This window comes from Budorcas taxicolor, chromosome 16 (assembly GCF_023091745.1).
Source record: "Budorcas taxicolor isolate Tak-1 chromosome 16, Takin1.1, whole genome shotgun sequence".
Taxonomy (NCBI): domain Eukaryota; kingdom Metazoa; phylum Chordata; class Mammalia; order Artiodactyla; family Bovidae; genus Budorcas; species Budorcas taxicolor.
Genome location: NC_068925.1, coordinates 67,844,713 through 67,868,698, shown reverse-complemented (window position 1 = coordinate 67,868,698; position 23,986 = coordinate 67,844,713). Strand labels below are relative to the sequence as shown.

The 23,986-nt window shown below is 37.3% G+C and overlaps 1 protein-coding gene across 1 annotated transcript in view; it reads right to left on the bottom strand.

Moving 5' to 3' along the window:
- The window catches only part of HMCN1 (hemicentin 1), a 537,345-nt gene that overhangs the window by 288,555 nt on the left and 224,804 nt on the right, over positions 1-23,986 (bottom strand). The window contains exon 11 of the mRNA XM_052653879.1: positions 18,637-18,912. Within this exon, the coding sequence (XP_052509839.1) occupies positions 18,637-18,912 (276 nt within the window). The remainder of the gene's footprint in view (positions 1-18,636; positions 18,913-23,986) is intronic.

Sequence of the window (23,986 nt, the reverse complement as noted above, 5' to 3'; positions counted from 1 at the left end):
ATAAAATCTCAACAAACTCTTAAAAATCTCCAACATCATCTTCATACACAAGAGGCAACTTTACTGTTATTGGTAATTGGGTCTGATTTGTTGGTAGGAAATTATCAAAGACAACACTTAAGGCCTTTCTCTTCAAGGTGGTTTAATCAGACATCAGTAATGATTTGAATTACTTAAGCAATAATTTAACATATTTTTCACCACTGGTATATTGAAAGTACTTGGGAAAATCTGCTTTCATCCTTTCACAAAACAAATATTTACTGAGTACCTACTATGTTTCTGACACTCGGTGACCTCAAAGATCTCACAGAATATTGTACACAAAAGTGTATTATATACAATTAGGGACTAAATCTCTTTCTAGAAGTCAGTTCATTGAAATAGGAAGGAGGGCAGAAGTTACTGAGTACCTATGTGCCAAGTATGTAACTCCAAAACCCACCATTTGTTTTCCTCAATAACCCTGTGAAGTGCTACTGTCACTTTACATGTTAAAAAAAAAAATAAGACTCAAAATGGTTAAATAATCCATGGTGTCAAAGTCAAAACATGGTGTCTAGTCAAAGCTATGGTCTTTGCAGTAGTCATGTATGGATGTGAGAGTTGGACTATAAAGAAAGCTGAGCACTGAAGAATTGATGCTTTTGAACTGTGGTGTTGGAGAAGACTCTTGAGAGTCCCTTGGACTGCAAGGAGATCAAACCAATCCATCCTAAAGGAAATCAGTCCTGAATATTCATTTGAAGGACTGATGCTGAAGCTGAAACTCCAATACTTAGGCCACCTGATGCAAAGAACTGACTCATTGGAAAAGACCCTGAAGCTGGGAAAGCTTGAAGGCAGGAGGAGAAGGGGACGACAGAAGATGAGATGGTTGGATGGTATCATCAACTCGATGGACTTGAGTTTGAGCAAGCTCTGGAAGTTGGTGATAGACAGGGAAGCAGTTCATGGGGTCTCAAAGAGTCAGACACAACTGAGTGAATGAAACGAACTGAACTGAATCCATGGCATCTGATGTATACTTTAATGGAGATAATAAAGCTATCTTAACTCATAGGGTTATTGTGGAACTAATATACTGAAAACATGAAAAGTGAAAGTGTTAGTTTCTCAGTCATGTCCAACTCTTGGAAACCCCATGGACTGAATGAAGCCTGCCAGACTCCTCTGTCCATGGAATTCTTCAGGCAAGGATACTGATGTGGGTAGCCATTCTCTTCTCCAGGGGATCTTCCAAACCTACGAATCGAACTCAGGTCTCCTGCACTGCAGGCAGATTCTTTACAATCTGAGCCACAGGGGAAGTCCATTGAATACATAGAACTTTAAAAATTCCTGACAAATAATAGGCTGTCTGTAATTTTTGCTATTATTTATATTCCATTATATGGCAAAGTATGACAAAGAATGATAGAATAAGTACCACAATATTTAAAATATGTATGTACAAATGTATTATCCAGACATTTACACATGAAACTTGATCACAAATCTTAGGTTTCCATATAGTATTCAGTCACACATCCCAGTAACAGATAATACTTATCATATGTTACTTGATTCCTCTGAAATTTGAGATGCTTCTAGATATTCAACATATATTAGAAATTTCAATAAAAATAGACAAATTTAGTTTTACTGATGAAAAAAGACTAATACCTATGCCACCTGGCACATGTTAAAAAAGAGTTATGATGATGTAATGAGCATATGGTTCTGATAATATCAATTTCAATCTTAGTGAAGTAATTCTGGTCATTAGGGACTTACTTCATCAATCAGCTCGAGAAATATTTCTTTCCTTTTTTATTGCAAAATTCTCTCCAGTGCCATGGTCTAATTAGTGACAGATATCTGCCCTTTCCTGACACCACAGAAGACAAATACTTCTCGTGTTCATACAGACATAGGAGGAGGAAAGGAGGCTTTGTCTGCCCTTCGAATTCCATGTGGCAGCACGTGATTGTGGAGGAAACGTCAGCTCTACAGTGACTGTGCTCAAATTTCACCAGGATGCCTGTGCTCAGCTTCAAAAATCTTCCTCATAAAGGAGCAGTCAATGGAGTCAACAGAAGATTTTTTATTTTCCCAGAAAAACAGGGAGAGAGTCTCGTTTTGTTTTTTTGTTTTGTTTTGTTTTACTTAATCTTTAGGCCACTCTGTGCAGCATGTGGGATCTTCTTTTCTCAACCAGGGATTGAACCCACACCCCTTGCATTGGAAGTGTGGAGTCTTAACCACTGGACCACCAGGGATGTCCCTAGTCTGTTTCAAACAAAATTTAAAACCCATTACATATAAATAAATACCACTCCACTTTTTCTAATTTTTATTCCTAACCCTGACAAATAAAAAGCATTTGGAAATACAGTGGCCACTGTGACACCTTAGAAGTGATCAAATCTTTCAGCCTATCATAAAATTTTGCAAAACTCACATGATAGAATTCTTAAGTTAGGGTGACATAGAGTAAACAATACCTTAATGATAACATCTCTATAAATTTTTTTACCAGATAACTATCAGATTTTGGTTTTGTAAGCAATCATATGCTGGCATGTGCTATAACAGGAAAAGAAAGCACCTATATAATGAAATCTAAGATTGTTGATGTGATTCAAATAATCCATTGAAGTTAATATGGAAACATCAAAGATAAGGTTGGTGACCCCAATGTTCCTAAGAGTCTGTTATTGTTATTCTGAAGTCCATTCAGCAATTGAGGAGTATACGTCTATTGGGTACAACTGTGTTTTTCTCTCTGTACAAGGCATTATGATTTTTTTTTTTTAAAAGGGCAGTAAGTATTTCATAGTGCATATAATATGATTAGGGGAAAACAAAATTTCATGATACATGAAAGTTATCATGACTTTAAGTGCAGAATTGTGTAGCAAAAAAATTAAAGTTCTACAGAATACCAGTTAAAAAGAGATTAACAATATTCAGAAAGGAGGGCTTAGCATTTCATTATAGGCAGGACAAAAGTGGACTCCAGGAGATGGTAAGGGACAGGGAAGCCTGGCATGCTGCAGAGCATGGGGTCGCGAAGAGTTAGACACGGCTTAGCGACTGAACAACCACAGGATATAGGTAGGAAGCATGAAAGTCAAACCACTCTGTGAGCTAAGCCATGGAGCTAGAATGAAAACGATGTAACTTGGAGGCAGTCAGGACATGCCTGTGATGCAAGTATGAGAAGTGGAATTGAGGGAAATCACATAGTGGTGGAAAGGAACAGGGCAGGGGCTAGAGCTGAAATATGTATGTGTGTGTCTGTGTGCACTCAGCTGTGTGTGTGTGTGTACACGTGTGCACAGCTATGTCCAACTCTCTGTGACACCCCCATGGTCTGCAGGCCACCAGATGCACTAGGAAACAGGAATTCACTGCAGGTACAATGAATATGGAACGTGACAGAAAACATTCGGTGACCAGAAAAACTCAGTTCCAGGACCTTCCCTGGTGGTTCAGTGGCCAAGACTTCACTTCCCGATGCAGGAGGTGAGGGTTCGATCCCTGGTCGGGGAGCTAAAATCCCATGTCTTGCGGCCAAAATTCCAGAACATAAAAACTACAGAAGGCAATATTGTAACAAATTCAACAGACTTAAAAAATTGAAAAAAACAAAACCTCAGTTCTGGAAACTTGAAGACAGGATAAGAGTAGTACCTATCGTTGAGAAATTCTATACAACGCAAAATTCAAATCTCATATATAACCACCAAAAACTATCTGCCTGATACTAATCTGACATGAAATATAGCAGCATCAGTAATATTCTATGGATAAAAGAATTAACCTAATAGATTATCTACTTGTCATCAATAATTAGAGGTGAACCCTCAAAAAGCAAGTTCAAGTATTCAGCTACCCAGATTAAGGAAATGTGAATAAAAGAAAAGGCATATGAATATCTAATTCTTTTAGGGTAAATAGTTTTCATATATTGAAAGGAAACATTTTTATTTTTTTATTCGCCATACATGGTTTTATGTGAATAAAGTGTGAAGATAAAATACGGAAAGTATTATTAAAAGAAAGTTAGCTTGTGGAAGACTCCAGAGTGTAAATTGTATTCTAAGGTAATCAGGAAACCACAAAAAGTGTTTGAATAGATGGACATTTAAATTAATATTTAGGGGAAATTCACCTGATGGTACTATGGAGTAGAGTGGGGCAACAAAATCAGAAGAAAGGAAGTGCATAAGAAGAGAATTTGTATGGATTTAGTTTAGGCATGTGCATCACAAGGAGGATAAGGATAATGTCAGTGGAAATAACAAAACAGGTAGTGATATGAGGGGCAGTGAAGAACTGAACTAACCATGCACAGGGTAAGTGAGAGGCATCTTGGCAGAAAAACACCATTACATCTGGGATAATTCCATTTGAACCTGAAATTTCGCATTAGATCATTCACACAGATCCCTATTAGCACTGCCAATCACCCACTGATTCCATCATCAGACTGTAGAAAATATGTCCTATATAGATGTCCATAAATAAAAAAGGCATGGGAAATTCAATGTTAAAAACTGATGCATTGTGTTTGTGTGGCCTGGGGAAAAGGCAGGTGAGGAGGGGGTGAAGAGAGAGAGAAGGGGTGGGGGGGCGGGGAGAGAGAGAGAGAGAGAGGGAAGGAGGGAGGGAGGGAGGGAGGGAGAGAGGGAAGGAGGGAGGGAGGGAGGGAGGGAGAGAGGGAAGGAGGGAGGGAGGGAGGGAGGGAGAGAGGGAAGGAGGGAGGGAGGGAGGGAGGGAGGGAGGGAGGGAGGAAGGCATGACTCCTGAAAATAGATCTCAAGCACCCTACTTCCTGGTCTAGAGTTTTCCTTCCCCCCCAAAGCAAATTAGATTAACAGAATCAACCATGAAAGGATTTTTACCTCAATAACTTTTCATGTTCAAAAGAAACAGGATTGTAAAGTTTCAGATGCTTTTATTTCCCTCCTCCAAAAGGATTTATGCCCCCAATGAACCTAACAGAACAACGGATTATCAATTGTTCACATAGGCATAAAAAATACATTCTTAAAAAAAAAAAAGTATTTCAAGGCTGTAAATTGATCTCTGGGATGTAAGATTACCAAACTTCTAAGTTCCTAACGATAACTTTACGTCATGAGGAATTAAGACTCTGATGAGAAGAAAGATACTCCAATAACTAGTTTTTAGTATTGTTTCTTTTCTTACTTGAGGTCTCACAAGAAAAGCTAAGTAAAGATCCTCATTTTAGAGATAATTAAAACCTACATTCAGTCCAACCATTTCACTGACTAGCATTTCTGAACACATAATAAAACCGTTTTGCAACTATTCCCCAATATATTTTTCTTCGTGAATAATATATTCCCTTAAAATATCGGCATGACTTAACATCAAGCCGTGCTACATGAGAAGTTGGAAAATAATTAGTATTTAATCACTGAACTTCATTTCCATGGAGTCCTTCAGCCTGAAATGTATTTTACAGAATCTATGACCCTTCTAAAAATTGGTATTTACTACAGAAAAAACTAGCTTCAAAAGGTTACATAATGACTCTCATTGAGATTGCTGAGAACTGTAGTTAATACCTGTGTCCTACTCTGAAAGCTGCTGATCTACCTATACAGCTCATTTATTTAAAACATATTGATATTGTTTGAAAATGTATTATTACTTCAGTTTCTGAGTAGGAAGATAACTCTAGCTAGATTTAGTGGTAACTAATTTTTTTTTTTTGTAAATAAGTTCATTTTGTAATTTTTCTTTTTTTTTCTTTTTATTTTTTTAATTTTAAAATCTTTAATTCTTACATGTGTTCCCAAACATGAACCCCCCCTCCCACCTCCCTCCCCATAACATCTCTGTGGGTCATCCCCATGCACCAGCCCCAAGCATGCTGTATCCTGCGTCAGACATAGATTAGCGATTCAATTCTTACATGATAGTATACATGATAGAATGCCATTCTCCCATATCATCCCACCCTCTCCCTCTCCCTCTGAGTCCAAAAGTCCGTTATAGACAGCTGCGTCTTTTTTCCTGTCTTGACTAATTTTAAAATGTGAAGTTTGCATAATGAAACTAACACAATGTCTCTAAGAATGATGTAGATAGATATGCTTGTTACTCAACTTTTCCTCGCTCTCCAATGAGTAGAAACTGCAATGGAATATATTAAGATTTTTAAGTTTTTTCAAGACTACTAGTCAGCTTGCATAAGTCGCCAGGGATTCTTTTCAAAAAGCAAAGGATGAAAATTGAAAACTAACCAGTCAGCCAAACAAACAAAACAGACCTAGGCAATGAGTCAAGAGTACTGAAATTCCAAAGATACGGAGTCAAATGCAACAGTTTCAAATGAAATCTCATCAGTGGAAATATGAAGGCCTGGCTACAACTTTTCCAAAATGGTAGAATTATTGCTGAATGGCAGTAACTCAAACGAATTATGATAGTGGTTATTCTACATGGCAGTAGCAACAAGTTTCCTAAATTTCTACTCTTCCTCTATCTGCCTTTTTTCTCCAGAAAAACTAGAGTTGTATCCACGACCTACTGCCGCTGCTGCTGCTGCTAAGTCGCTTCAGTCGTGTCCGACTCTGTGCAACCCCATAGACGGCAGCCCACCAGGCTCCCCCGTCCCTGGGATTCTCCAGGCAAGAACACTGGAGTGGCTTGCCATTTCCTTCTCCACTACCTACATGCCTATTTAAATTCAAATTTAAAAATCCTAAAGCTCAATCAAATTTCACAAACAGGCTCCTTCGGTGCACTAGCCATAGTTGAAGTACTCTACTGCCACATACAGCTGGTAGCTATTATATGGGACAGCACAGATACACAACATTTCCATCATTCTAAAACATTTTTGTGGACAGTGTTGGACTAGAGAAAAAACATTAAATCTCAAGAGAAGGTCACTAACTCAATGACTTATCAGTAGGTGGGTACAATAGCAGTAAAACACATTGATTTAGCTTAATTCAATTTAAACAGGTGACGACTAAATAGTGACAGTTATATGCTACATTTGCAAACTATTCTGCACGCATATCCCAGTGTGGTTATGCAATTCAGGTAATAAGACAAAGGCAGGGACTTCCCTGGTGGTCCAGTAACCACCGAGCCAGGGTTGATCCCTGGTCTGTGAAGATCCTACCTGCCATGGAGCAACTAAGTCCATGCACCACAACTGCTGAAGTCCTTGAGCCACAACAGGAGAAGCTACCACAATGAGGAGCCCACACACTCGCCACGCTAGAGAAAGCCTGCACCCAGCAACAAAGACTCAGCACGGCCAAAGGTAAAAAAAGAAAATAAAAATTTTAAAATAGAAAGGCGATAATTTCAGAGATAAGCAATGATAAATTTAAGTCACATTCTCTTTTAATGACAAAATCTTAGTGGCATACATACATGCACCAAGACTTCTTTAAAATTTACAACTTTTATTTTTCCAATATAAAATACAGGGATATGTAAATGTCCCAAATGTTTGCTGACTTGATACCCATTTTAGATAATTCCTAATGTAAAATTATTACACATTATCCTTATTTCCATTTAATACTATATTTTTTTCTTTCCTTAACAACAACCACAAGAAGTCATGAATTTGGGAGCTTTTTTGGATGATTAGCCAAAACAGATTAAGACAATGAATATGATTCATAAGAAAGAAAGAATTTTTAATTTAGTTTTTTCTTAGAAAATCTTCAACTAAATGATAACTTGCATTGCCTGTTGCGTGGGTCTTTATAACAATTTCCCCCAATCACAGAATTTCCAAAGTAAAGAGGAAGGCCAAATTTAGACTTATCAATATAGTCTCATTTAACTTCAGGGGGTAGAGGCAAATCACAATTACCATTATTACTTTTTGGCATCTAGAAGGATACTATTAAAGCTTTCTAAATACTTATTGTACTTAGAACTCCTAATTCAGAATAAAGTATGGCAAGAATACCTTGACTACAAACAGTTTTATTAAGTACATTCAGACAATAGAATATTATTCAGTGTTAAAAAGAAATGAGCAATCAAGCTATGAAAAGACATGGAGGAATTTTAGTGAAAGGAACCAATCACTAACGGGTACTTACTGAATGATTCCAAATATATGACATTTTGAAAAGGCAAAAGTATAGAGACTGTAAAAAGATGAGTAGTTTCAAGGGGTTGGGGAGGTGGGAGAAACAAATGAACAGGCAGAGCAGAGAGGATATTTAGGCAGTTAAAATACTCTGCGTGGTTACTGTAATGATGAATACATATTACTAGACATTTGCCAAACCCACAGAGTGTACACCACCAAAAGTGATCACTAACGTAAACTATGGACTTTGGATGACTATAGTGTGTTAATGCAGGTTCATCATCTGTAACAAATGTTCCACTCTGGTGGGGGATGTTCATAATGGGGGAGGTTATGCATGTGTGGGTGCAAGGAGCATCTGGGAAATTTCTGTACCTTCCTTCTAATTTTGCTGTGAAGCTAAAACTGCTCTGAAGAAAAAATACTCTTTTAAAAAATGTGGTTACACATTTTACAAAAAAGGGATTATTTTACAAATTATCACGCAACCGTCATAGAATCAAAAGCATACAAAAGTGGAGCAACATAGCCTTTTACTTGAAGGGAAAAAATTTAAAATCTGGCAATTCATTTATTTTGCTAGACAAATTCATTTGCTACCTTACTTATCTTATCAGGGAAGCAACTCAAATGGGATTGGAAGAACATTTGGTCTCCAGAGTCCAATTTGAGTCACAACCTCCCATCCTTCCAGCTGTCACTTCCTGACTCCCACATTTCCCTTCACCAAGTTCATCATGGCCTCAACTCCTTTGAACCTTCTTTTTTTATTTCAATATATCAGACCATGCCTTTAACCCTCTCTTCTTTCTTGATCTGGTCTAAACTCCACAGAGCATCACTACACACTACAAACACTTTTTTCAATTACTTTATCTTTTGCTGAACCAAATCACAAAACCCCAAACCTAAATGACTCTTCTATGTGTATACTGAAAAGATGATTGAAGATGCCAAGAAAAAGAAAAATCACACCATCATGGAAAACAATTACCTATTCAGCCTTGCCTTTACTCTCAGCAAGCCCATATTTCTGTGTCCTCATTCTTCCATGGAATTGTGCATGTAATATACTCCATCTAGAAAGGCTTTCATGACTTCTATCTGACAAATATTGACTCATATCCCAGTAGATACTTCAGACACCATCTCCTGAATGAAGCCCTTCTCAAACTCCACTCATTACTGAGATAGTATACAAAGATCCTGAACTTCCTACCCACTTGGGTAATATATTTTTAAAATTTACTTCTATCCTTTCTTCTACTTTGAACTTACTAAAGGGAAGGATGTCGTTTTCTTCTCATTTTTATTCTTGGCAGGGAGTGGAATGCCTAGCACAAATTTTCGGTGAATACAAGAATGAATGAATGGACAAATGAGATACCTTTTTATAAAGGTATTTTTAGTCAAGGCACTTTGTATGTTTCAGTAATGATTTCATTATTATGGGAAAAAATATACCTGGCATAGCATGATTTAGATAGTGCTATGGGAAAATTAATAGCATACACAAGGATCCCATTAATATAACAGTGATCAGCTTTGTAGTCACAATAATCACCTGCCCCTAACATATCACACCCTTCTGCAGATGCACCGTAAGTGCTCCCACTTTGTGCATTATTTCTAATTCCATTTTTATTTATCATAGGCAAATACCAAAGCTCCTTCCTCATGTATAAAAATAGCAAATCATTATGTTTTTCCCATATTACAAATATCTAAACTTTACAAACAGAATTTTCCTAGTTGACTTCTTAATTTATAAAATAACTCAAACATTAATCAATGTTTCAAGGGAATTAGAAACAGAATTTTCCTTTTAGTTGGATTCTTAATTTATAAAATAATTCAAAGAAGCATTAGTCAATGTTTCAAGGGAATCTGAATCACATAAAATGTTAGTACATGTTCTGACAAAAGGATTTCTCAGACTTGGCAATAGCTGCTTTGCCTAACTAAGGACTCTGCTTCTCATTCAGTCTTCTCACAGACGTGTGCAATACTACGTGCTCTAGATAACTAATGAGAAGAAACTGCATGGCGTGGAGAAGTCCACCGAATGCTCTGTGGTGACCTAAATGGGAAGGAAATCCAAGGAAGAGGAGATACACATATACATGTGGATGAACACAGAACATTTTGCTGAACAGCAGAAACGAACACTGTAAGGCAGCTATACGTCTATGAAAAAATTAACATTATGTCAGGCATCAAAGACACAAAACCGAAGAAAACTGGGTCATGCTCTAATGTAGCTTACAGTCTAGTCATCTTACAGGTTCTCTGCGTGCATACTCACAGTTCTCTCTCCACTAGGCTGTTCCCTACCAGCCACTCTACCAGAGCTTAAGTCAAAAGGGTCACTAAACTGTTTCATTTTCTAAGATAGATTTAGACTTCCAGCTCTTTGTGACTCCTGTGCCCGGAATTTACAGACACTTTGTATCTGTACTATTTAACAAAATTTACTTCAGTACTCAATTTCCTACAGAGACTGAAGAATCCTTTCTCTATTTTAAACCTTCTTCTACCTAGGCCTGTTAACTGCACACACAGGCATTTCTATATAATATGCAGAACAATGGAAAGACCTAGTTCAGATTTAGGCTCTGCTACCTGCTGGCTTTATAACCTAGGGCAAGCCACTAACTCCACAGAGGCTCTTCGTCTTTATGGGTAAAATACAGATAATACAAATATATACAACATGTAAGAGTTAGATGATATCATGTATGTCACAAATTCTCAAACATTTTTAAATGTCTGTAGTTTCATCTGGATAATTAAGTGGATTGAAGTGCTTGCTGATTCATCTGACATCTGGACATCTTTCTAGCTCACTTATATCCATCAGGTCTGGCTTAATATACATTTTTTTCATGGTCTAGTTTTACTCAAAATTATAATGTCCTTGGTGTAAAACTTCTTTATAATAATTTCTCATATATTTGAAGTATTTGTTAGGTCATCATATCTCTTTTTCTTTTATAATGTAAATAATTCTTTAAACTTCCTTATAATTTCCATTTAAAAACATTTTAATAAAGTTTCTGTCTTCTAAGTTTTAGAGAAACAGGGTTCTTTCTATCTGCAATTAAAGTGATCTGAGATACAGAGAAGGAGAAAGATCATATGACATCCCTTATATGTGGAATATAAAAACAAATGATAAAAAGGAACTTATTTTTAAAAGTCACAGAGTTAGAGAATGAACTTACAGTTGCCAGCAGGTCAAGGATGGGGAAAGGGATATTTAGGGAATTGGGGATGGACATAAACATACTGCTATATATAAAATGGATAACCAACAAGGACCATATATAGCACATGGAACTCTGTTCAGTATTACATGGCATCCCCATGCACCAGCCCCAAGCATGCTGTATCCTGCGTCAGACATAGACTAGCGATTGGGAGGGAGGTGGGAGGGGGGTTCATGTTTGGGAACACATGTAAGAATTAAAGATTTTAAAATTAAAAAAAATTAAAAAAAAAAAAAAAAAGTATTACATGGCAGTCTGGAAGGGATGGGAGTTTGGGGAAGAATGGATACACGTATCTGTATGGTTGAGTCCCTTTGTTGTTCACCTGAAACTATCACAACATTGTTAATTGGCCACACCTCAGTACAAATTAAAAAGTTTTAAAAATAATAAATTTTAAAAAGTGGTGTAAGATCTATGCAAGATATAGATATCTTGCATGAAAGACAAAAACAATGAAATGCGTAATATTACTTTTTTTTTTACATTTTAACTGTATGGAATTGAATCATATTATAACAGAAGCTTGCCCCTAACCATGGAGTCAGCAGAATACATTCATCAGGTGAAGTTAATATTAAACTTTTCTCTTCATAAAGTTTACAGTCAGCATAGAAAGAATTAGGAAAGCAAATATTTCTATAGGAAAACTACATATTCCCTGGATATCATTGCAGGAAATACGTGATGTAAAATACCCCTAGAATATATTCCTTCAAATGTTAAAGCCTGAAACATCCTTCTTATCAGAGCCCTAGTACAGAAATCAGCAAAACCTAGTATTTTAAGAGACCATCTTACTCATGTGTGCTGATTCACACTAAGACATCAAAGAACGAAGGAACTGAATAAAATTAACTTTTGACAACCAGTGATGATTTGGAAGTTTTAAGAGAATGATTTATGGCACTAGTATTTAAAGGAGACATATATGTGTCTCAGGTCAACCTCCAAAAATAAAAGCTTAACTAGGAAGACTTCAAAGTATTAAAATGTCTAGGAAAACAGAGGAACTAATTAAATTCAATTCTTATTATTCAAACATGAATTCAGACTTCTATAAATCAAAATGTACTCCTGTGAAAATCATGCAAAGGGGAAATATAAAGGGATTTTCAAGACTCCCTTACTGGGCTATTCATTATAAGAAAACCTAATTTAATTATCAATTGATACTCTGCATTTCTCCTTTTCCTTTTCCTCATTTTGGTTCAGAAATGATTTAAAATAGATGACTCTGTGATATAATCCTATAAAATTCCAAACCCATAAGCTTTTAAATATGACTTTTTATACTGTCAAAACTTCTAACAACACTTTTTTGAGAAGCATTATTATTTCCTAATTTAATTTATTAATTATTCCATATTTTTACATTATCTCCTATTGACTTTCTAAATTTTATCTTAATTATTTTAAATATAAAAGTTATAAAGCACAGTTACAGAATATATAGCAAAGAAACAAAGAAAATATATTACACATAATTTGATCTCCCTAATATAATTAATGTCAGAATTTTCCAAACTTTTAAAATCCTATTTACACAAAGTTTTAAAACAATTCATCTCTATTAAATACTTCTTGGAAACCAGAATTGAAAGAGACACATGTACCCCAATGCTCATCGCAGCACTGTTTATAATAGCCAGGACATGGAAACAACCTAGATGTCCATCAGCAGATGATGGATAAGAAAGCTGTGGTACATATACACAATGGAGTATTACTCAGCCATTAAAAAGAATACATTTGAATCAGTTCTGATGAGATGGATGAAACTGGAGCCGATCATACAGAGTGAAGTAAGCCAGAAAGAAAAACACCAATACAGTATACTAACACATATATATGGAATTTAGAAAGATGGCAATGACGACCCTGTATGCAAGACAGCAAAAAAGACACAGATGTGTATAACAGACTTTTGGACTCAGAGGGAGAGGGAGCGGGTGGGATGATTTGGGAGAATGGCATTGTAACATGTATACTATCATGTAAGAATCAAATCGCCAGTCTATGTCCGACGCAGGATACAGCATGCTTGGGGCTGGTGCACGGGGATGACCCAGAGAGATGCTATGGGGAGGGAGGTGGGAGGCGGGTTCATGTTTGGGAACGCATGTATACCCGTGGTGGATTCATGTCAATGTATGGCAAAACCAATACAGTATTGTAAAGTAAAATAAAGTAAAAATAAAAATTTTAAAAAGAAATAAATTAAATTGAATAAATTTCAAAAAATAAATAAATACTTCTTTTTCAAGTACAGAAAAGCAAAGTAGAAAAGTCGCTTATAGTCCCATTGACACCAACAATCACATTTATGTATCTATCAATCCAGATTCTTGTTCTGCTAGCATAATTATGAATGTCTTCTATTTGTTTGTTATTTTGCTTGCACAGCTGTAGTTCTGAATCTTGTGATAAACCATGCTTGAGGTAAACAGGGTTTTTGGGAAAATTTCCTGTGTCTAGTTACATGATTATCTCCAGAGTGAGGAATTCACACAATGAAATAAGCATATCAACCCATTCACATTCTCTCATGCTCATTAGTGAAACTGATTCGACAGCCAGTTTCTGAGATCAGCATTTCCTTTCAAGGCTCTTTTGATAAATTGATAATGAACCTAACAGTCAGTGAGGGAAATTAAAGTGATGGAAAAAGGCCACTGGATCATTTACTTCTGCTACTGTTGGACTCAAAATCCTATGATGCTGCCAAAACTGAAGTCTTATAAATGTCCGTGGTCTCAGTAAAATTCGCACAGGGAGCATCCGAGTGGCTGACTCTAGGTAATGTGACCTGCAAGGGTTTAGGGAAAGGTAATTATCCGATTTCGTTTTCCACTTTCAATTTTTAAAGAAAAATTTTTATTGGGATATAGTTGATTTACAATGTTGTATTAGTTTCAGGTGTATAGCAAAGTAAATCAGTTATACATATATATATATTTATCTTTTTTAGATTTTTAGATCATTTCTCATGTAGGTTGAGGTCTATGGGGTCACACAGAGTCAGACTGTCGTGTCTGACTCTGTGCAACCCCATAGACAGCAGCCCACTAGGCTCCCCCGTCCCTGGGATTCTCCAGGCAAGAACACTGGAGTGGGTTGCCATTTCCTTCTCCAATGTATGAAAGTGAAAAGTGAAAGTGAATCGCTCAGTTGTATCCGACTCTTAGCGACCCCATGGACTGCAGCCTACCAGGCTTCTCCGTCCATGGGATTTTCCAGGCAAGAGTACTGGAGTAGGGTGCTATTGCCTTCTCCGCATGTAGGTTATTAAAGAGTATTGAATAAAATTCCCTGTGCTATACAGTAGGTCTTTACAAGTCATCTATTTTATGTATAGTAGCATGTATATGTCAACTCCAATCTTTCAATTTATCTCTCCCTCTCCCTTATTCCCTGATAGCTATAAATTTGTTTTCCAGCAATTCCACTACTGGATATATACCCTGAGAAAACCATAGTTCAAAAAGATACATATACCCCAATGTTCATTGCTGCACTGTGTACAGTAGCCAGGACATGGAAACAAACTAAGTGTCCATCAATAGATGAATGGATAGAGAAGATGTGGTATATATATACAATGGAATATTACTGAGCCATGAAAAAAACTGAAATTGGGTCATTTGGTGAGACATGGATGAAACTAGCGTCTGTCACACAGAGTGAAGTCAGTCGGAAGGAGAAAAACAAATATTGTAAATTAACACATGAATGAGGAATCTAGAAAATGTACAGATGGACCTAGTTTCAGGGCAGGAATAGAGACACAGATGTAGAGAATGAAGGTGCAGACCTGGGGCTGGGGGGAAGGGAAGGGTGAGATGAATGGGAAGACTAGGTTTTGCATACATACACTGCTATGTGCAGAATCGACAGCTGGTGGGAACCGCAGTATCACACAGGGAGCAGGGTTCAGTGCTCTGTGATGAGTGTGCAGTCACAGAGTCAGACACGACTGAAGCGACTTAGCAGCAGCAGCCGCCAGGCTTCCTATCCACTTTCTGTCCTACTGGTTTCTTAACTAGCTGGTTATTGCTATTGATAGGTTTAAGTAGATAGCATGCTGGCTTCCTAAAAGGTAACATTTTGTTTTTGAAACAAACTAAGAAATGAAGAAGCAAAGATACATCCTCTCTGCTTTCATGTGGACATAAAAAAGATGGACCGCTGATTGAAATTTGCATTCCACTGAATTCATTTACACAAACACCAATCTTGATATGTAATATATGAAATTCCTCCCCCAATTTTTGCCACTGTAGATTGAAACTGAATTTTGGTATTCTTCAGTTTTGTCTTTTTAGGTCTTTATATTTTATTGTTAATGAGAAAAGGCTGCAGTAGCTAGACATATGCTATTTTTAACCAGAAAATTCTTGCTAATTACATTTCATAAAACTACTACCAAAACTTGTAAAGTCTGGATGTTTAACTTTTAGAAGTATTACAGATAGAAGAAGTTTCCAAACAGATCTGTGGAGGCAGGGCAAAATAAATGAGGTTATAAATTAAGCTATTGATTCTCCTGTAAGCAAGAAAAATATTCCTAAACTGTGTATTCAATCCAAGTAGCTGTTATATCTTTTAAGCTTTCTTGAACTATTTTTGATTTATTCTTTTTAAAACATGTAACTGCATAAAAGTGGACTTAATTTACAATTTATGTTTCAGTGTCAATGGTTGGCAAGCATCTTATATTCTCATGAATTATAATCGTAGGTACAGCACTTTATTTCATCAACTATCCACTGCTTTTCAATAATGTATTCAAGCATAAAATAATCAGAGGGCATAATAATAGCTAGAGTCTTATTTTTAATAAACAGTGCTAGCAAATTCTAGAATATAGTTTTGTTAGATTTTTTAAAACTAATTTTTCATCAAAATTGTTGACTCAAACTCAAGATCAACTAGACAGGCCATAAAATAATGCCTTTAAACAGATTTACACCACTAGAGATTATACAGAGGGGCTTCCCTGGTGGTTCAGACAGTAAAGAATCTGCCTGCAATGTGGAAGACCCAGGTTCGATCCCTCGGACAGGAAGATCTCCTGGAGAAGGGCCTGGCAATCCATTCCAGTATTCTTGCCTAGAGAATCCCATGGACACAGCAGCCTTGTGGGCCACAATCCATGGCATCGTAAAGAGTCGGACATGACTGAAGTGACTTAGCATGCATGCAGGCAGAGATTATGCAAGCTAACCAGTAATCATATAGTGACATATGGTTTTGTATTTATATTTTGTATACTTAATGACATCTAACCTAAGAACTTAAATTGTTAGGTTATAATAGGTCTATTTACCAGAAAGAAGATAAAAGTTTTAGGGTTTCCTTTAAAAATATGCATTTCTATGTCATAGGTTCATACTTAAGAATAGATTCAAATACAGTTTTGGAAAATGTTGTCCATGAAACCACCTGAGAGGTCAGTTATAAATGCAGATCTCCAGGCCCTAACCCAGGCCTGTGAAATCAGAATCTCTGGGCATGAAGTAAGAAATCTGCTTTTTAAAAAGTTCCTTGGAAAAGTCTTCATCCATAAATGTTTGGGAAACACTGTTCAAATTCAATGAGCGATACTAAAGGACTAAACAGCTGACCTGGAGAAACAAGGACGGCTCTGATTCTTTTAAAATCCCATTGTAACAGACTTCAGGGAAAGAACCAGGATCATATTTCAGAAGTCCATTACCATGTATTCTATTTGAAATAATCAGTTTGGTAAAATATACTTCCAAAACTCTAGTAACTAAAGTTACTACTTGGATTGACTCAAATATCTAGGCTGTTTACTACATGGAAACTCACTGAACCACTTACAAAAGCAACATTCCCCCAGAGGTTTCAGCAGATCATCTAACTAATGAAAGATGCACAGTCATACAGTCGGATTGCAGTACATATCTCAAATACCAGTGAGAAAACCAGAATCAGATGTCAACCATTTTATTAAGTCTGATGGTAGTTTCACTTTGTTTTTTTGCCATTAATAGCATTCCAAGAGCTAACCTCGAAACTCAGTGGTGACTGTCTTAAACAACAACATTATAACCAAGTGAGGCATGTTATAAAGTTGTTTCTAGTACCATAACCAAGTAGCCAGACCTGATTCTGAGGCAATCAGTCTCCCACATCAAAGATTTGAAATAAAATACTCTCCTAAGGCAGCAACCAAACCTTTCAGCTAAACAGTGTAAAACTGCCAATAGTAAGTTGCTCATTACATTAAGACTCTAGAGACATTTAGAAGCCAAATAGGATTCTACTGAAAGAGATACTTGGGAATAGCTTCTGATCTTCATCTGTTAGTCTGGAATAACATACATATTTAGTAGCAATTAGAAGGCAATGGCAACCCACTCTAGTACTCTTGCCTGGAAAATCCCATGGGTGGAGGAGCCTGGTAGGCTTCAGTCCAGGGGGTCGCTAAGAGTCGGACACAACTGAGCGACTTCACTTTCGCTTTTCACTTTTATGCACTGGAGAAGGAAATGGCAACCCACTCCAGTGTTCTTGCCTGGAGAATCCCAAGGACGACGGAGCCTGGTAGGCTGCCATCTGTGGGGTCGCACAGGGTCGGACACAACTGAAGTGACTTAGCAGCAGCAGCAGCAGACCACATTGACTTCCCTGCTGGTCCAGGGGTTAAGACTTCACCTTCCATGGCTGGGAGTGTGGGTTCAATCCCTGGTGCTTTTAGCTATTTGAACATCTTAGTCTATACAGACAATTAAGATTGGTTTATCATTAGCTTATTTGTATGTGTGTGTCTGCGTATGTATCTAAGATAAATAAGGTAAAAACAGCTCTGTTAAAGTTTCAATAAAATTTCACCTTGATAGGAAACATCTTAAAACTTAATTAAAACCATAAAAGTAAATTAAATATGCAAATAATACACTCAGATTGGGAACTTTGCTTTTTATTTTTTACGAATTAGAAGTTTTTTTTCAAGTTCACAAAATAGATAAGAAATTTTAAAACTATTAAATCATCCAGAGACTATTTCTATTCCCTTAAAATAAAGGTCTTCAATTACTACGATTAACTGTGTTTAAGGTCAACTATTTGCCAGAGATGTTTTAGTTTCCAGCTTAGGACGCTTCCGACCCTCAAGGTCCACAAGCATTCTATTCTTCGACACTGTAATTGTTCAGATAGATACCCTCAGATGGACAATTTAAGGGAATAGAGATGAAAGAAGGAAAACAGAAAGATACCATGACTCAGAAGTCATTGTCAGGACAGTACCTTGCACTGTAAGGAAAACGGCCTCAGTCGATGATCCTCCTTCATTGGAAACAACACAGCGATACTCTCCTGCATCACTGAATTTCACACTCCTGAGCTCCAGGGAAAGGTTAGCCAAGATCCTCATTCCTGCTGGAGCTGTCAGTCTGACATCTCGGCCATTCCTCTGCCAGGTTAGATTGTAACCCACTGCACTGACGACAAGGCACGTCAAAACTGCTGTTTCTCCAGGAGTGACTGTAACATTATTAGGCACTTGGATGACTGGCGGGGGTTCTGTGGGAAATGAGAAGATTCCAGTTGAAAGATCCAGAAGTCATTTTACTCACTTATAGAGGTGGCCTAAAATTTTAATGAGAATGTATTGAATATCTAGTAGGAAAGACTGGTAGGAAAGATGCAGTACAACAGAACTTATTCTTTAATACAAATGGGGTGATCACGAGGGTTTCCCTTGTGGCTCAGCTGGTAAAGAATCTGCCTGCAATGCGGGAGACCTGCATTCGATCCCTGGGTTGGGAAGATCCCCTGGAGAAGGGAAAGGCTTCCCACTCCAGTGTTCTGGCCTGGAGAATTCCATTATCATCTAGTTGAAAAATGCTTTAAATGCATGTTTACATACCATAGCACACTAAAACTCAAATCTATAAATTACAGCTGTAAGCATCAAAGAGGCATGGCAAAAAGATATGACTACGCTGATTAAGTATTACAGAATCTGTCAAATTTTGAAGAAAGTAGCATTCATGGATTTTTAAAATTAAGATCATTTATTTAGTGTTTTAAAGAAAACAGGACATGAAGGATGGGAGTAATGGCAAAGATACAATGGCATCAGCTTTAAGGAGATTATCACCTCATTAAGACACAGTGGAATGGTAGAGTAAAATGAATACTCCCTCAGAGAAGCAGCAGAATGTTTAAGAAATTCAAGTTAACAGTAGGGATAGACTTTTAATAAAATTATACACATAGGACCAAATACACAAAAGGCACTGAGTGATGCATGCTCATTTCAGATGTGGTCAAAAGCCATTTACCAATTAAATATTTAACCAGCATTTCTAGAGAAAATCACATACTGCTCTAGTTAGGTTTGAGGATAAACCTAAATGCCCCTGTAAAGCTCACTCTGCCCGAAAGCTTTAAAATAACCTGCCATATCAAGACATTATTTAGCAATAACAGCAATAAAAAACTAGCTGGAAAGCCAAGTATCTGTCTCAGTTGAAATGTGAAAGAAGATCAGATATTCAAGATCCAACTCTACTCAAAACTGTATATAAGTACAGATGAATATCTTAAGCCTAAAATAAAACCTGGAAGTAATATGCCAAAACCATAGTGGTTATCTCTGAGAGAAGGAAATATGTACATTTTTTCATATTTTCCTTTATATTTATCTTTGTTTTCCAAACATTTTTAGAGGAATATATGCTATTTTAAATTATAAAAAAAATTTGTAATTTTTACCATTCTGCTATGTCTTTAAAACCTCTTTTGAAAAGTTAATGAATCAGTTGGAGAGAGTATATGAGAAAGTGAGAAAGGTCTGACTGAATTCTACTTAGATTTGACAAATAAAATGCAGGATGCTCCGCTAAATTTGAATTTAAGATTAACATTGAATATTACTTTATAATATATAAGATATTTTATATACTATTATATAATTATATACTATTTTTGTATCTCTCATGAAATATTTTGAGACATATTTATATGAAAGTCACATGTAAGTGGGCATCCTGTATTTTGACCTGCTGAATCTGGTAAACACAGGCTGCCTAATTTTATCCCAATTTACCTGGACGATCCTAGAAAAGGCAATATATTCACAATGTTTCCCTACCTGAAAAGTGAGATGATTAAATTGGGTAATCCAGAAGACCCTTCTAGCACCAAGGCTCTATGATTGTAACATACAAGATAGTATAGACCAAAGACCCAGAAGTGAGCATTTGTGAATACATGTTAACACTCTACCAACATCTTCCTGAAGACCACAAAACGTGTTGTATAATTTCCTTTGTTGTTGTCGTTCTTTTTAAACAACCTTCTTCAGTTAGACTAGGGATGTTTAGAAACTGTAAATCCCACATTATCAGCATACAGGGGATGCCAGGTGCTTACCTAGGTCCTTCTCAAGAACCTAGGCACTCATTTCCCTAACTGCTCTGCTTGTTGACTATGACTGAGCTCAGAGCCAAGGGAGCTGACGTGCCTGGTCAGGCTCCCTTTCCACTGCAGCCCACTTCTGGTGACCACTTTATGAAGGAAAAACACACAGCTCTCTTGCCTCAGTTCAAGGTCATCCCAGCGTCAAAGCCCCCCGTAGGATCCGCTGAGGCCTCTGTTGTGATTGCATCACAATGTAATTTCTTCCACTCCTTCACGGGTGCTCTTCCCTAGAAAACTCCCTGATAACTCTCTCGCTTGCATAATCTGCCTTAGTCTATTTCCTCTTCAAATATATATTTAAGTACGTCAAACACCAGCAACCTACTAACATCCAGGGGCAGAAGAGCTTTTAAACATGACATCCAATACCACTGCTGCATAAATATCTGGAGAGGATAAACATTATGCATACTGAAATATTTACATCAATAACTTGGGTGGTGATGGGGGAGATGATGAAGGAGAATGATAGCAGTTTACAGAAGAGTCTAAGATAACAAATTACTGGAAATAGCCTGGTCCCGAGAGGATGAGGGGTAGTCATTCCTAAGTGAAAGAATGTCTGAGGCTAAGATTAGGGACCAGAGATGGAATCTCAAAACTGAGAAAGAATGCTAAGTATAGGCCTTGTGACATTAAGTAAGGCTCACTGGACTGAAAGTCAGGAGGCCAGGAATCTACTTCTCACCACCAACCTATGTCATCAGAAATGGGGCACCTGCCTGTTCTGGGTTTCACTTTCTTTAGCTACAAAGTGATGAGGTGGTACAATATTATTTCCATGTCTTACCCTGTTCTGAAAGAGTATCCTATAATTACAATTTAAGATTGCCTGACAAGTATTCTGTAATCAATTTTCAGTTCAGTCGCTTAGTCGTGTCTGACTCTTTGCGACCCCATGAATCGCAGCACGTCAGGCCTCCCTGTCCATCACCAACTCCCAGAGTTCACTCAAATTCACGTCTATCGAGTCAGTGATGGCATCCAGCCATCTCATCCTCTGTCATCCCCTTCTCCTCCTGCCCCCAATCCCTCCCAGCATCAGAGTCTTTTCCAATGAGTCAACTCTTCGCATGAGGTGGCCAAAGTACTGGAGTTTCAGCTTCAGCATCATTCCTTCCAAGGAAATCCCAGGGCTGATCTCCTTCCGAATGGACTGGTTGGATCTCCTTGCAGTCCAAGGGACTCTCAAGAGTCTTCTCCAACACCACAGTTCAAAAGCATCAGTTCTTCGGCGCTCAGCTTTCTTCACAGTCCAACTCTCACATCCATACATGACTACTGGAAAAACCATAGCCTTGACTAGACAGACGTTAGTTGGCAAAGTAATGTCTCTGCTTTTGAATATGCTATCTAGGTTGGTCATGACTTTTCTTCCAAGGAGTAAGTGTCTTTTAATTTCATGGCTGCAATCACCATCTGCAGTGATTTTGGAGCCCCCCAAAATAAAGTCTGACACTGTTTCCACTGTTTCCCCATCTATTTCCCATGAAGTGATGGGACCAGATGCCATGATCTTTATTTTCTGAATGTTGAGGTTTAAGCCAACTTTTTCACTCTCCTCTTTCACTTTCATCAAGAGGCTTTTTGTTCCTCTTCACTTTCTGCCATAAGGGTGGTGTTATCTGCATATCTGAGGTTATTGATATTTCTCCTGGCAATCTTGATTCCAGCTTGTGCTTCTTCCAGCCTAGCAATTTTACTTAAGGCCAAAATTTCGGTTGTGTGTGTGTGTGTGTGTGTGTGTGTGTGTGTGTGTTATGGGAGGGGCATTATGCTAATAAATCAATTCAGTAGAGAAAACTAATATGACTGTACTAGTACTAAAGTGCCAAGTGCCATGTGTAAAGGGTTTTTGCTGCTTCTGCAGTTCTGTTCATTCGTTTCTATATGTTTACACGCAATAAAAGAGAAGTATAATTCTTTTTACACCCATTTTCCATTTAAAATGATCAATATCAATATTTCCAGTGAACCAAAAATCCTAAAAATTGTTGGCTAAAAGAATGCTGAAAATATTCAAGTAACATATTGGTAGAACTTTAGTTTTCCTTGAAACATTTCTCAGGTGCTATGTGACTTTATAAAATAATGTCCACAGTGATACCAGTAAAACATCACCATCCCATCATGCTGTGCTTCCCAACACTCCTGTCTAAATATAACATCTAATTATCCTATGAATAAACAGCTGATTCTCTTGTGCTAGTCAGTAGCGACAGTAGGATGGCTGAGCCAGGGCCTGGGTGGAAGTTTAAGGCTGGTAGGTTAAAAGAAAAAAAAAGTTCAGAAAGAAATGTCCACTCTTTCAAGTCCAAAGGGGTACTTCCTTGCTACTTCTATTTTTACAGTCATTGCCATATCACACTTCTACCTCCTCTCTGATGATTAAGCAAAGGGGACACAATTCCTGAAAACTGGCTTTGGCATAGTACAACTTCCCAGTGATACCACGGCTTGGCTGGCACAGATTAACACTACAAGGGCATGGGTAGAGTGTATATTCAGCAGTTACTGATACCATAGGGCCAAATTCTTAGAAGTCAGTTCCCAAGTCCTTTCCGGCACTTCCCAGTTATTTATGCGAGACGCCTGAGTCCACTCACTGAAATCTCTTTTCTCTGTTGTCCTTCTCTTAATTAATATTGCTGGGAAAAAACTCAAGTGCTCAAGTGTTTGTTTTCCCAGAAGCTGAGGAATGTTGACATGATTCCAGTGCTTTTCGTAATTACTGGAGATGAAAAAATGAATAGTTTATGATGTATGTCAACTTGCTAAATTGTTTCAGAAGACAAACTTTATTTTTCTAAGAATAAGAGAATACAAATAATTTACTGCAAGAACAGGCTTGCACGCCTCAGTTTAAAAGTTCAGCTTGAACTTATTGATAATAAACGTAAACTCTGGGCTTCGAAACAGTCCTACAGTTATAAGGCTTCTTTTGTCTTACATTTTTCCAAGAAAATGCACCTCTGACATTTCAGATGCACAAACTGACAGTTCAGACATTGTTATAAGAAAGCTCCACAGGCACGTTTAGGTCGGAATAGGGTTACTATTAAACATACATTAACCCTAGGCTATGAGGCAGGCAGAAAATGACTGAGTTAAAACAAAATTTCTAATAAATTCTAGATATATGTTGAGTAGGTAGCTTAATCTTGATCTC